This window comes from Chelonoidis abingdonii, chromosome 20 (assembly GCF_003597395.2).
Source record: "Chelonoidis abingdonii isolate Lonesome George chromosome 20, CheloAbing_2.0, whole genome shotgun sequence".
NCBI classification, from domain to species: Eukaryota; Metazoa; Chordata; order Testudines; family Testudinidae; genus Chelonoidis; species Chelonoidis abingdonii.
This window is the reverse complement of record NC_133788.1, coordinates 15,006,134-15,021,925: the sequence shown is the minus strand read 5'-3', so window position 1 is coordinate 15,021,925 and position 15,792 is coordinate 15,006,134. Positions and strand designations below refer to the sequence as shown.

The window sequence follows — 15,792 nt, the reverse complement described above, 5'->3', positions numbered from 1 at the left end:
CTAAATCGCTCAGGGGTGTGAAAAATCCACATCCCCTGAGTGACATAGTTATACTGATGTAATCCTTTATAGACAGCACTGTGTGAACGGGACAGCTTCTTCTATCAACACAGCTATTGCCTCAGGGGGAGGTGGATTAACTCTGTTCAGAAGGGAGAGAAGACTCCCGTTGTTTTGGAGGGAGGCGCAGGTTGCTGGTTTTAGAAGCAAGGTTCTTTATTGTCCATGTCTGGCTCTGCTTCCGAACAGGGTCATGACCCCCAGGCCCAAGAGATCGGATTAGCTCTCACACTGCAGGGTCTCCCCAGTCTCCCTTTGGTTCGAGTCCGTTTCACTTGCTGGTTTTCACATCCAGATTATTGCCCCTCAAGCAGGGATCCATTTAAAACCAACCCCCACCTCTAAAAACAAACCAACCAACCCAAAAAGGTATTTCTGTCAGTTGGGCTGGGCCAACGGTTCTTTTGTTGGCAGTTTACTTGGGGGGGAGGGGGGGTTAAGGCTCCCCTGGCCCAGATCCTTGATTCACCAGGTTTGGGCGGGGCCAGTGAAGCCTGATGCTGCCCTGAGGCGATGCACTAACGCCAGCCACCCTGAGGCAAGGAGGGCCACGCTGCAGGCGGCCGGCCGAGCAACCAGCGCGGGGACTTGGGGTAACACGGCGCCCCGCATCTCCGCCTGGACCATACCCTGAGGCCTGCCCATGCCCACCCCACCGAGCCTGGCAAGCAGCGGCTACCTGCCCTCGGTCACCTCAGGCTTCCGGAAGTTCCTTCCCCTTTAGGCCCCTCCCGTGCCGCCCCAGCAATGAAATCGACCCCACTTGCCCCTCTTCCCTTGCCAGTAGCGTCCTTAACTCACCCCGCCCTCCCTCCTCTCGGATTGGCCGCTTCGCCTGCTCATCGCGCCATCCCTGCCTCTGACTGGTCGTCTGGCCTCCGCGGAAGGTGGCACAAGCCGCTTCCTGATCCGTCACGGGAAATCTCCCCCTTATGATTTGAAGAACGACAGCTCCATCAGCATCCGTCACTCGTGAGAAGGGATGTCAATCAACTTGAGTTCCCGCCTTCAAGCTCTATTGGCCCGGTGACCTTTTTGGGGGTGGGTTTTAGCTCTGGAGAGAGCCGGTTGGTCAGTTGGGAGAAACACCCTATGTGATTGGCCAGTAAAGTGAAGAAGGTGCGGCCATTCGAGGTGAGGGTTGTGTGAGGTGAGGGAATCTCGCGGGGTCTCGCCGGCACTTGTCGGGAAGGCGCGTGATGATTGGATAGCAGGGCCTGGCGGGCGGGACTGAGTCTCGGAGTCTGTGCAGCAGCCGAAGCCTATGGGCTGGCTGAGCTCTGCTCTGCACGGTGATTGGCTAGGGGCGGCTCTCGCGGAGCCTGGTCGGCCGGGTCCGATTGGTTGCGGGCTGGTGTCGGGCACGCGCCCCACATGGGGGTGGGGAGAGGAGGGCGGGTGCGCGTGCCCGTGCCCGCCGCTCGCTCGCTCCCTCGCTCGCTGTGCGCTCCGCTCAGGGGCTCCGGGAGGAGGTGAGTCTCGGCAGCAGCGGCGGCGGCGCCGGCGGGTCGGGCGGCCGAGGAGAAGGAGGCGGTGGCTGCCGGGGGGCGGAGCGGCGCCTTGCGGCGGGGGCCTGAGAACCACCCTCCCTCCTCTCCTTCCCGCACACACTCTGCGGGAGACCCTCTCCCCTCCCCCCATCCCGGCTCCTGCTCCTTCCCCTCCCTGCCTGAGGGGGAGGCTGCAGCCTCCGGGCTCCCCCCCACCCACGCCCCCCGCCCCGCACTGGGTCAGGCTGTCAGGGCCCCGGGGAGGCAGCCACAGAGGGGGCTGGGGCTCCTGCCGCCTCTCTCCCTCATCTCCCCCCGTTTTCTTCTCCCCCCCCCCTTTATTCTCCTCTCATTCCCTTCCCCACTTCTTCATTTGTCACTTTTTCTCTCCCTTCTTCCATCGCTCCTCCTGTCTCACATCTTGATTCCCCCCCCATTTATTTTATCCCCTTTTTTCCCTCCTCTTCCTGATTCTCATCCCTTCTCTGGCTGCTCTGTGTATGTGCACAGCGCGCTTCTCTGTCTTTCCAGGGAAAGTTGGGAGCCTCCAAGTTTTTAGTCTATTTCAGGGGGTGGGGGCATAGAAGAGGGGAGTGATGTAGAAGGCCTGGGGGATCTCTGTGAAGGTTTTGACCTAGAGGATGTGGGAATGGAAGGGGTAGGCTTGTCAATACTCTCAAACTATTCCAGGGGGGTGACTTCAAATCTTTTTTCCAGGGGGGAGGGGGAGTGATCGTTTTATTTCTAAAAACTGGCGCAAAAAGCCCCAACAACCCAAGGATGGAGTTTTAGTAGCCAACCACGGCAGAACTCTTGGGGGGGAAAAGGGGGGTTTGGGGCGCACAGGCTCACGTGTATGTGAAAAGATTTGTCAAATTGTTTGGCTTGGTGGAGATGTGAAGCTAGTTGAGCTCAATGCTTTTAAAGGTGGGCCGTGTATGATGAAACCTGACTTCTTTTAAAGTGTAGCAAATTTCATTTTTTATGGCCAAATGACAGCTTGACCCAGTTGTTATCCAGTCAAAGGGCATTTTTTTGAATGTCTCTTTGTGGCACAACAGCCAACGCAAAAATGATGGCGGCTTACAATGGCGGTACGTCTGCAGCTGCAGCAGGTCACCACCACCACCATCATCACCACCTTCCTCACCTCCCCCCTCCTCACCTCCATCACCACCACCACCCTCAACATCACTTGCATCCAGGTTCTGCGGCTGCAGTACATCCCGTACAGCAGCATGCCTCTTCGGCAGCTGCGGCAGCCGCAGCTGCGGCCGCAGCTGCAGCCATGTTAAACCCAGGGCAACAACAGCCATATTTCCCATCACCGGCACCGGGTCAGGCCCCTGGACCAGCTGCAGCGGCCCCTGCTCAGGTACAGGCTGCAGCAGCTGCTGCAGTTAAAGCGCACCATCATCAGCACTCACATCATCCACAACAGCAACTGGATATTGAGCCGGACAGACCTATTGGATATGGAGCCTTTGGTGTTGTTTGGTGAGTACATAAAATAAATTCAGCTAATTTTTCCTTTTCATTATTTACCAAATCATAACTCATTTTTGTCATTTGGGCCTGAATACAAGAAAATGACTTACTTACAAATTGGTATTAGTGGTTCATATCTATTGTAGAAAGTTGGTTTCACTTGTTTTTGTGGGGCAACAACCTTGTGCCATTAGGCCATGCCGTAAGCCAAGTCAGTTTTTGGATGACACCATTATTTTGAGACAAATGCAACATATTTATACATACCTTAAAAACTTTAAACTATGAGAATGAAATGGTATTTGTTTTCCTTGGAGGTGAACTGCACAGCTTTAAAATGCATTATCAATTTTTGATAACAGTTGAGTAATAGAATATGCTTTTAGACTTAGAGTTTCAAATGGGAAGTGTGAAAATTAATTTTTTTGTTAGACACCTGCCAAGATTTCAGTTGAGCAGGCTACACTTGCTCTACAATAACACATTACAGACCACCTAAGACAGTGATCCCTGTACTTTACACTTTCCTCATAAATGGGTATTTCTGTCTTACTGTACCTCTGAATGTCCTGTCTTCTCCACGGCCACTTATTTCAGTAGATCTTATTTTTGGAACTTAATCTCTTAAAATAGAATTTGTGACTACTCCAACTTTAGCTTATTTAATTCCCTTTAACCCTTCTTTCCAGGATCACTGAAAGAAAACAGCGTTTATTTTTCATTTTTATGATGTGTTGATTTTCAGTCAACACATTTACCACTGACTTCAAGATGCGTTAGAAACACGAAGTATGTCTGGGTTTTGTTTTTTTTGACAGAGCAGGCGTATTGCAGCACACTTCCTGTATCACAGATATGAAGTCACAAGCATATAATTGCGGCGTGTCCCCACAAAACCTCTCACTACATTTTTTTTAATATAACTTCTTAGTGTCATTTAAGGGACATCTGCCTTAGCAGCTTTCCTGTAATTTCATTTTACTTAATTAAAAGTACTGCACCCTTTAAAGCTGTGATTGTCTTTGTATGCTGGTACGTATTGCAGCTCCAGAGTGTTTTACAGTAGAAGTCTTTGAAAATCAAGACTTTATTCTTTTTTAAAGGTAGGTGATTGATAAACTATCCAGACACATGTCTTTGTTACAAAATCATGTTTTAAGAAGACAAAACTTGAGGCTTAAACTAGATAAGCCTTAAGGGGCTGAGTTACTATTTTAACCTGTATTTTTACTATTTAAGTGGAAACTTCGAATTTTGAGATCTCCATACTGTAAATGACACATATTAATTTTTCAAAGTCAAGGGATGACACATGTTTATAAAGAGCCTGAATTGCTGTATCCCTAGTGAAGGTGTTTTTGCCACTGTTCAGTGTAACGTGATTTAAGTTTAAGATAAAAACTAGAAAGAAGTCCACCGTCAAGATATAGCTGAAGATTATTTCCATCTATCTCTGACTTTTATTACTCGAGATATATCTGTCTATATTTTGGAATATACTTTACTGTAGGCTTTGTTAATTTTGGCTACTGTGTAAGATCACATCCTATTCTTTATCATTTGGTGCATACATACATTGCTACTGTATGCATTTCCTTAGGTTTCTGTTTTGTCTGTTCTGTTTGCAAATAAGCTGGAAAAAGAGACCTGCTTTTGTTGTTTTAGTACTTTGTAAATATTTCATTTTGATGAAATAAAAAAATGCTGAGTAAATAGTAGAGTATGTCAGCATTAACAGTGACAGCAAGAAAAAGGAAAATAAGTTGTTGAAATAGCAGCTGACTGTGTGACTACAGTAGAATGATGGCCAAATGTTTCACTGGTATTAACTTAGCCCTGATCTTCCAATTGGATCCATGCAGATGGAAGGGTCTCCCAGTGTGGCTTCCGTTGCAGAATTGTGATCTCAATATTTACTTAAAGATAAACTGTGAAATTTTTAATAAAAAATGGTTAAGATCACCATAGTGTGGCGCACAGGTATTATCCAGTATGGAACTTAGTATATTCCTATGCACTGAGCAATTAGTTATGTTTAAATTATATATTTGCAATTAGTTCCTGTTTTGCACATACTAAATTCTGAGATAATTCAGTGGTCCTTGCTCTGCTTTTGGCATTTGAGGTTATCGCTTGCAGGTGAAATGCATCCAGACTTTAAGATTTAGCATGTAAGCAAATTGTGTTTTAAGATGTAAGAATGCATTTATAATTTAAGTTTATCTACATGAAATCACCTAAAATCATTTAGATATGAAAAATGTAAGTTTGGTACCTGTGTAACCTGAGAGCTGTAATAAAACCTAAACTAATTTTATATAATTACTCTCTCTCTGCCTAAACACATAGAGGCAGTAATTAATTGCTGAAAAAGGTAATGCATGTGATTTTGAAGGAAACTGGTATTACTTCTGCATGTAGATGAGATTTGTAGAAGTAATCCTACAATTTACCGTTCAGATTTATCATTGAATAGATAGTCAACTGGGTCTTGATTTATCTTGGTGCTGCATGTAGCTAGTGAAATAAGTTATCAGCAGTGGACAGTTTGGTAAAGGTATTGAATTTCCTGTTAGCTGGCTAGTAAAGATTTTGTTTTGACAATTGAATTAATGTTTGTAATTAACAGTGCCTGTTAGGTTTTGTTTACATCCAAAGGTTTTAGAGTACCAGCCAAATAAACTGATGTTTTGGTGCAGCCAGTGTGCTATTGTACTTCACCACTCATGAGTTGTCAAAGCATCATGCTTCAGTGTTTTCCATACTATCTCATTCAGACTTGTATTGCTACTGTTGTCTGTATACACAGATTATATCCTTGTTTATGTGGGCACCACTGCAGCGTAATTTGAGTATCCTTGACAAATGTCATCTCCCTCAACTACAGGTAAATTCTGAAATAAGCTTAACTTAGCTAGTTTAGCTATAAATAATCGCCAACAGACCGAATAGCCATAAATATAAATCACTTTACCGTTCAGGGTCCAGTACATTGTAGTAAAGAATAAACAGGTACGTGCAGTAACTTAACCAAAGACTGGTACTTACGAAAGGTTGGTGAAAGTGGGGAAAAAAAAGTTGTTAAAAGCAGTGAAGGGTTTAAAAGTGCCTTAGCCAGGGACGTCTAAAATTTGTTTAACTCAGGTCTCTGTTGTCAACTTGCCAATAGTCCAAGGACTACAACTTAACTTGCTTAAAACAGAGCAGTTTGCAGATGTCCTGGTTTTTAAAGGATCAGTGTCAACTCAAACTTAAATTTGTTAACAATTCTATCTTATAAATCTTTATCCTTAGTGAAAGTTCTGTGTGTTTTCCTTATTTCATCCTATATATGGTTTTTGGAAGACTCCTGTACATCCTTAGAATGTGCACATGCATGAGGAGCTGTCCTCCATGGTAGTGCTTCTGTGTTGCTACTGAGACCTACTGCCAGCTAATGGGATTCCCCTAGGAAGAAAGTATCGGAGTGGAAGAGAAAACACTAGTGCAGGGGTTCTCAAACTGGGGGTCAGGACCCCTCTGGGGGTTGCAAGGTTATTACGTGGAGGGTCATGAGCTGCCAGCCTCCACCCCAAACCCTGCTTCACCTCCAACATTTATAGTGGTGCTAAATATATTAAAAAGTGTTTTAAATTTATAAAAGGGGAGGGTCGCACTCAGAGACTTGCTGTGTGAAAGGGGTCACCAGTACAAAAGTTTGAGAACCACTAAAGTGCTTGTAAAGCTTCCCCAGGATGGATGTAGAGAAGCTGAAGCAGCCACTGCAGAGCACCTCACTGCCCCCTGAGCCAGTGATAAGGGATGGATGCTGCCAGGGAGCCCATTAGGAGAGCAAATGAGTAACTACTTGTGCTGCTCATGGGAGTCAGATCTGTTTTTTGCTGCCAGCGTGCTCCCACAATAGGAAGTGAAAGACATAAAGGGATTGGGAATATTTTATGGTGGTCAGAAGACACTATAGATGCTTATAGCTTCAGTAGCATCTGGAGCATCCCTTCCAGAAGGGTGAGGAACCAGCCAGGGCTGGAGAACATCTGTTGGGAAACCTTCTTAAGTGATTTTGTCAGTTTGCTTGCATATGTGGGGAGTAGGGGTTTGTGTATGGGAGGGAGAATAGTGTTTTAGCAGGAGCTTACTACAGCTACTAATGTTAATACCTAGATCTTAAATAGTGCTTTTCATCTGTAGATCCCAAAGCACTTTTCAAAGGAAGGAGGTCCGTGTCATTATCCCCATTTTACAGATGAGGAAACTGAGACATGGGGCTTTGAAGAGATTGGCCTAAAGTGACAGAGTAGGCCAGTAGTGGAGTTGGGTACTAAACTGAGGTCTCCTTAATTCCAGTCCGATGTCCTATCCATGAGGATACAGCATCCTTACCTGTGGTCTATTTCCTAAGAAATCCATTTAGTTTCTTAAAGGGTGATGGCAAAGGATTGCTTTTGAAGGGAAGTCCAAATTTAAAGGGATGTAAATGTAATGCACAGAAAACGTACAAACTCTATAAAGCTTAAAAACTTGGTAGCTTAATTTACTAGCATTCACATTTTAAGTACATAGATTTGAATAGTGGCAACTACACTTTGTATTCTTGTGTAGTTCATGGAAGAGGATGTATATGGCTTCCAGCTAATTGTATAATGTTATGTCCTCTCACTGGTGCATCTGAAGGTCAGATGCTAGGATGTCAACATATATTTGTATACAAATTATGAGTATACAAATACGCTATAAAACTGAAGACCAATCCAATTCTAAAGTCTTTAAGTGAAATGAGTTTTAAAGTGTTCATTTTCTTCAAGTTGAAAAAAAAATCCTAAAGGTTAACACTGTCCCTTATGGCTTACCAAGTGGTCTGGTTGTTCACATAAAGATGGGATTGTAGCTTGAAACTGTATTAAAGATAAGGATAGTCAGGAGATGCAGTTGATCCTTGGCCTGTACTTAGATCTGAAATGGTTAAAGCAAATACTAAGTAACTATTGAAAAAATGATTATTTGTAATTGATATTTAGTGGATAAAATGTGGGCCTGAAATTTGTGTTTCAAAGTGAGGTACATTATTGATATTAAATGCTCCAGCTGTGAAGATGTTTCTTGAATCAACTGATAACCTTTTAATATTTTTGTGAAAGAGTTTTGTGTGCTGAGCAAGAGTACAGTACAGATGATTTGTTTCGGAAAAAATATGTTGGAGGGTCTAGTAGAACAAACAATTGAGGCTTTAAGTTCAGAATCCTATAAACAAGTGTAGGATAAACTCTCCTTTTGTGTCCAGATGCTGATGGGAACCAGGATGCTGTTTTGCATTGGGTGTTAATGCAAATCCCAGCTATAAAAGCCTAGAGCTAGTTTAGTGAAGTATGGAAACTCAGCAGATAGTTGAATGATTAAAAAGCTTTCATTAAACAGCTTTCAAGAGGAGTTTTGTTATGTTTGCAGACATTAGCTTTTGTGGAGCCATTTTGTGTGAAGGTAATTTTCCAAGGGTACAAAGCTCACCTGTGAGAACCAAGAGACACATTTATAGTGGTGGTGTTTTTTTCCAGCTAGCAAACACTATGTTATCCATTCAGCAAATGAATCAGGAAGTGATTCTAACAATCAGAAAAACATTCCTGTGTTGACTGACATCTGGGAAGGCAGTTACTACCTTTGTTTTCACTTATTTCATCTGCAGCTTTGCAATAATCTAGAATGATTTTTCCAATATTGGCTTAAAAGAAAACCTAGCTGAAAGTTTTTTTCCTTGGAGTTTTAAATGCTTATGAGACTGAGTAATACTTGAACTGCAAACAGGAAATGCTAGCTCAACTAGATATAGCCAGGTATCAGTAGGAGGCTGTGGAAGTAGTAATCCCTACTGATAACGTATTATCCATAGAGAAGGCCACTGCCGAAACTGTTGTAACAAAACAAAACACACTAATTGAGCAAACCTGAGACAATTCCAGGGAGACTATTGAAAAAAGGACTAATATGAGTAATGGTCTGGAGTTCATCTTTGCCAAGTAAAGAATATAACTTAATTTTCTTCTTTTTTTCTGAAGAAAAATCCCCTATTCAAAATATGCCATAAAATATCAGTTTTGCTCAGTAAAACTCTCTCTCCTCATGATGGACTCTAGAACTCTGTTTAGGAGTGTATAAATAAAATGGAAAAAGGTGCATGCGTGTGTGTAGGATTAAAAAATGCTTGTGACCAAATGTTTGTTTACATCTGGAAAACTCAACTGCAGAAAAATGAGTATTACATTCAGCATTGCTGATAATTCTCTCTTCTAGATATGTATAAATGCCAGTTCATTCAATGAATATATCTGGTTTGTCTAGAGCAATACCATAATTTGAAAATTTGTTCTACACATTTCTGATAGAAAAGCATATTATCACAGTTACTGCTTGCATAGTTCGGCTTGCTATGTGAAGATCTGTTCAGAACACCCAGAAATATGAGATACTGAGGTTGGCATTGATGTTGTAGTACAATTTCCTGGCTTTTACTTTAATCTAATGTGTAGGTTTGAAATGTGACCACTAATTGTTCATCTAGGCAGAACCTCTTTAGTAGTAGCAGGCTATCTTGAATGGATTGAAGAGATTGGGTGGGACCATTTCAAACTTGAAAATTACATTAGAGATTTATCTGTGAAGCATCATGCTGTACTTGTATCATGCTGTAATAAATTCTTTTGTTGCCTGGGACATCTAATGCAACTAATCATCATTTCTTAACTAAGATATTATGTCAGTTTCATATCACTGGTGCTTTGAGGAAACCATGACGAAGCCTGAGGCAAAAGATGCAGTGCTGACAATGAGAACATGACAGAGCAGTGCATATATTGTACCGAACACTGACATCACACTTCAAGAATAAATGGGTATACATCCTTATATGGGTATGCTGGTATTGCTAAACTTAGTGCTATATTTAAATAATTCAGGGTTGTGATTTTCAGAGTTGCTTGTTGGTTGTAAAGAAATACATCATGGTGGCATGATCTTATTCTTTAAATTTTATGTTGAGTGAATTGAGATGCTCCTTTATGTATCAAAATTTCACTTCCCAACATTTGTGAAAAGAGAGAACCTATTGTAACATAGATATAATCTTTCCCTAGTGTTGCTGAATTAAATCAAATATATGTACATGACATCTCTAAATATTTTTGTTTGTCATGAGGTGTTGTACAGGAAAAAATAAATTTTGGCATTGGTGTAGTTTCTTATTATATCCAGTTATTAGCTATGAAGAAACTATCTGGAAACCGGGTAACATATTAAGTAACAAAGTCTGAATTGTTGCCTTGCAAGATGGCATAAAGACCAAGGAATATGGACAATATATTTTACTCCTCTCAAAGGTGAGTGAGACTCTTTTCAGGCAAATCAGTCTGAAGTTAGTTATGCACAGGTCATTGTTTCATGACTAACTTCATATGCCATTTTGTTCTGTTACACCATTTGCAAGTCTTGATATTGTTTGTATCCATATGTAAATGCATGTTGGCAATACAGCACATGATAGAATCCAATATTTGTTCTTTCAGTTCAGCTCTGCAAATGTTATAGCTGAACAGCTTGTAACTGGAATGGGAATCAAAATTAGGTTTTCACAAGATATTTATATTTCAGATGTGACTCCCCCCGTTCCCCGACTAAGGCATTTTTTTTTAGCTCTTAATTTTTTTCTCCTTAGGAGTTTTAGGAGAGAATACACAAAAAACAGAATTTGAGTCAATTAAATTGTCCACTTTTAGAAGAAACAAAACGCATGCATCATTTAGCAGCGGATCAAGGCAGAGTGGTAAGAGCGAAGCAGAGTAACAAGCGTTTGTGTGGCACATGCTTGTTGTCACCAGGCTATGTTGTGGGGTATGCTAGTTACCTAATTCTTTGGGAGAACCATGGAACTGGGGGAAAGAAGAGTCAGTATTAATGTCCTCTGGAACCAGGGAGGATGGGAGGAAGTTGTTGACAAGTCTGATTCTGGGCTGGCTTGTGATTGTTATATTTGGGACTCATTTAGCCTGAATCCACTTGGGTAGGATTTTTAAAAATGTAATCCTATTTACCTGTGAGTCTGGGATATGAAATATGAGGTAACATTTTGAGTTGTTTTCCACGAAAGGCTGAATTTTTGTTGTTAAAATGAATATCTTAAATAAAGAGGATTCTAAAATTGGAACCATTTCAGAAGGTGCTATGAGTCAAAATTAGCTTTAAATATGTTAACTTTTTTTTCGGGGCAGAGAATCCTGAATGTTTGCTACGCTATGCAGAATAGTATGTGTGTGGGAGGTGGTTGAGGGTGTATGTTTGTGTGTTTTTTGCAGGCGCCTATATGGAAATATAGTCTCATCTGTTTCGAATTTCCAGGATTGCTTCTGAAGTTTTGCTTATCTGGCCTAATATAAGATGTTGAAAAGTAGCTTGCCTGTTAACTTTTTGGTTTTGAACTGGATAAGACATTGTTCCCAATTTTTACAGTCGTGGTTTCGTTATCTAGGTGGTGTACATATTTGATCTTTCATTACTCAAAAGATTACAATAGAATGGTGTCAGCTGGCAAGCCCCATTTGTAAAGAGAGTGCCAAAGGTTTTTTTTCTGATTATTCCTACTTGTTGCGGGGAGGGGAATGAACCCCTTTTCTGGGTTGATAAAGAGTATGTGGGACACCGTACAAACACTTTGCATGATCCAGATTCTTCAGTTTGTTTTTATGTAGGAAGATTAAAATGCTTTTATTAGTTCACCTGTGGAGTAGATCTATCTTCAGACAAAGTAAGGTTCAGCGTTTCAGATTAAATGGTTGCCATTACAACCCATTCCAATATTGTCAATCATCTGATAACCATTGTATTCCCTGTACAGTACTTAGTATAGAGAGTACTGAAGTAACTTTAATTATTTGCAAATTAGAGTTGTAAAGATTATGATGGAGACCCACTGCATGAGCTTAGGTGAAATGAACAAATTGTGCTTGATTCAGTGTGTGACTCTGTATATGTATGAGAACATTCAGTGTGCATTCGAATGTTGTGAAATTTTAGTTTTCTGAATAAAAGTAGCTATTGCACATGCACCAAAGTAATAAGGTTGAGAATTTAAATGCAGAAATGTCAGAAAATCCTAAACTATATTATTCTTAGCTGTGGTAACATCGGTTTTGCATACACTAGACACAAGTTAACAGCATATGCATTAGTAGCATGCTAGGTGATCCAGTTAAAGTAGTTGTGGGAACCAAATAATGCTGTATTTTGTGACACATGAACATTTAAATTATGAACTATAATGTTGAATAAACATGGGAATTTTAGTGACTGAATTTATAATGATCTAATTTGGGCTTTTGCAGTAATTAGGCCACTATAATCGTGTTACGTGGAGGTGCTTTAAACAAAATGGTTGTCACTTTAACTCTTTTAAAGTGGTCTTGGTTTTGATATAAATGTAGTCTACCAAAACAACAAACCTACAAAACCAAAACCTAGAGTGTCAAGTGTTAAAACATGAAATCGTGCTATAAAGTATAGCTGGACTGTAGGAATTACTGGTAGCAACTATGGAGCAAATAGTTACTGCAAAATTTATTATAAAAATACCAACAAAAACAAGGTGTAAGACTTGAAGTGAGATGGGAAAGAAAATACTTGCAGGGAAAGGAATACGGGAGTTATACAATTATAGAACAGGGCTGTTATCTTAGTGGAAAGATTTTAATAAGACAAATGGCATTAACTTTTTTTTCCTGTACTCTTCGTCACCATTAATATGTAGTGTGTGTGTTTGCATGCAATGTTGAGATTTGATTTTTTGTAAATCCTAGGCCCTGTCTACATGTGAAATGGTGCAGCTGCATTGCATCTGGTGAAGATGCTCTGTGCCGATGGGAGAGAGCTTTCCTGTTGGAATAATAAAACCACCTCCACAAGCAGGGGCAGCTCCAGGCCCCAGCACACCAAGCACATGCATGGGGTGGCAAGCTGCGGGGGGGGCGCTCTGCCGGTTGCCATGAGGGCGGCAGGCAGGTTGCCTTCAGCGGCTTGCCTGCGGAGGGTCCGCTGGTCCCGTGGCTTCGGCGGACCTCCTGCAGGTTACCTGCAGAGGGTCCGCTGGTCCCGCCTGCGGGAGCTCCACGGGAAAGCCGCCAAAGGCAGCCTGCCTGCTGTGCTTGGGGGCGGCAAAATGCCTAGAGCCGCCCCTGTCCACAAGCGGCAGAAGCTATATCTACAGGAAAAGCTCTCCTGCCGACATAGTGCTGTCCACACCGGGGCTTACGTCTGTGTAAATTGTCACTTGAGGGAAGAGGGGGGAAAAGTGTTGTTCATTTCCTGTGCTAAATAAGTTCTGCCAACATAAGCTACAGTGTAGATGTAGCCCTAGTTTTTGTGCTTACAGATAGGTCTATACTACAAAGACTATACTGGTATAGCTGCATTCCTATAGCTATACCCTGTAGCCTACACCAGTGGAAGGTGCTTATGTCCGTGTGGATTTTTCAGCAGCAGCATGAACATAAGGATTAGCAACAGAATATAGAGGACTAAGGGGGGATCTGATAAAAGTCTATAAAATCATGACTGGTGTGGAGAAAGTAAATAAGGAAGTGTTGTTTTTTACGCCTTCTGATAACACAAGAACTAAGTGTCACCAAATGAAATTAATAGGTAGAAGGTTTAAAACAAACAAAGTATTTCTTTACACAGTGCAGTCAACCTGTGGAACTTCTTGCTAGAGGATGTTGTGAAGGACAAGACTATAACAGGGTTGAAAAAAGAACTAGATAAATTCATGGAGGACAGGTCCATCAATGGCTATTAGCCAGGATGGGCAGGAATGGTGTGTCTAGCCTCTGTTGATTACTTGATGATTATCCTGTTCATTCCCTCTGGAGCACCTGGCTTTTGACCATTGTTGGAAGACAGGATACTGGGCTAGATAGACTTTTGGTTGACCTAGTATGGCCGTTCTTATGTTCTTATGAAATCTATCTGGTGAACTTTGGATTTTGTTTGTGAGGTTTTTAGAACATAGTACAACATATACAGCATGTTATGATTTAGTGTAACATCCCTTTAAGATTTTGTGTGTGTTTTAAAAAAAAAAAAAAAAAAAAATCATTGTGAGCTGATGCAATAGTATCATCAGGTTCACTCTTCTGTGTTCCTCAGTACCAAATAATTCAGTTCTTAAACTCCTTTTCTTTAAATCAGCCATTGTTTCACAAAAGGTAACAATTGTTTGTACACATACATGAACATTGGCCCGCTAAACCCAGGGTTGTGAGTTCAGTCCTTGAGGGGGTCATTTAGGGAACGGGGGTAAAAAAAATCTGTCTGGAGATTGGTCCTGCTTGAGCAGGGGGTTGGACTAGATGATCTCCTGAGGTCTGTTCCAACCCTGATATTCTATGTGTGTGTGAGTATAATAAAACATTTACACGTGTGTATTGGAATACCATATTAAGTTTTGAATCAGTCTAAAATCTTTGAGGACAGGGAACACTTAATGAAAATTTCCTTAATTAAAATGTCGTCCATTATTCAAAACGTGTACACTTGACTGCACAATTGATTGACACGCACTAATTTAAGCCTTGTCTACCTCTAGAGGAAGTCATGCTATTTCTACCCTATCCCACAACTTGTCTACATAAAAAAGTGGTTCAGTTGATTGTTATGGTAGCAACAGTCATTGCAATTTACCCCAGTAATTCTCCCCTCGGTGGAGAAAGAAGTGGCTTGAGACTATTTAGAAAAACTGGACGAGCAAAAGTCCATGGGGCCGGATGCGTTGCATCCGAGGGTGCTAAAGGAGTTGGCGGATGTGATCGCAGAGCCATTGCCCATTATCTTTGAAAACTTGTGGCAATCGGGGGAGGTCCCTGATGACTGGAGAAGGACACTAAATTAGGCTATCTTTAAAAAAGGAAAGGAGGAGGATCCAGGGAACTACAGGCCAGTCAGCCTCACCTCAGTCCCTGGAAAAATCGTGGAGCAGGTCCTCAAGGAATCAATTTTGAAGCACTTAGAGGAGAGGAAAGTGATCAGAAACAGCATGGATTCACCAAGGGCAAGTCATGCCTGACTAACCTAATTGCCTTCTATGAGGAGATAACTGGGTCTGTGGATGAGGGGAAAGCAGTGGATGTGTTATTCCTTGACTTTAGCAAAGCTTTTGATATGGTCTCCCACAGTATTCTTGCTGGCAAGTTGAAGTAGTATGGGCTAGGTGAATGGATTATAAGGTGAATAGAAAGCTGGCTAGATTGTTGGGCTCAACGGGCAGTGATCAATGGCTCTGTGTCTAGTTGGCAGCCGGTTTCAAGTGGAGTGCCCCAGGGGTTGGTTCTGGGACTGGTTTTGTTCAGTATCTTCATTAATGATCTGGAGGATGTTGTGGACTGCACTGTCAGCAAGTTTGCAGATGACACTGAACTGGGAGGAGTGGTAGATACGCTGGAGGGTAGGGATAGGATACAGAGGGACCTAGACAAATTAGAAGATTGGGCCAAAAGAAACCTGATGAGGTTTAACAAGGACAAGTGTAGAGTCCTGCATTTAGGATGGAAGAATCCCATTTGCTGTTACAGACTAGGGACCGAATGACTAAGCAGCAGTTCTTCAGAAAAGGACCTAAGGGTTACAGTGGACAAGAAGCTGGATATGAGTCAACAGTGTGCCCTTGTTGCCAAGAAGGCTAATGGCATTTTGGGCTGTATAAGTAGGGGCATTGCCAGCAGAT

At 42.1% G+C, this 15,792-nt stretch overlaps 1 protein-coding gene across 1 annotated transcript in view; it reads left to right on the top strand.

Moving 5' to 3' along the window:
• The first annotated feature begins 1,540 nt into the window (after window positions 1–1,540).
• Window positions 1,541–15,792, top strand: part of NLK (nemo like kinase) — a 114,374-nt gene continuing 100,122 nt past the window's right edge. The window contains exon 1 of the mRNA XM_075059542.1: window positions 1,541–3,047. Coding sequence (XP_074915643.1) covers window positions 2,590–3,047 — 458 coding nt within the window. The 5' untranslated portion in view covers window positions 1,541–2,589. The remainder of the gene's footprint in view (window positions 3,048–15,792) is intronic.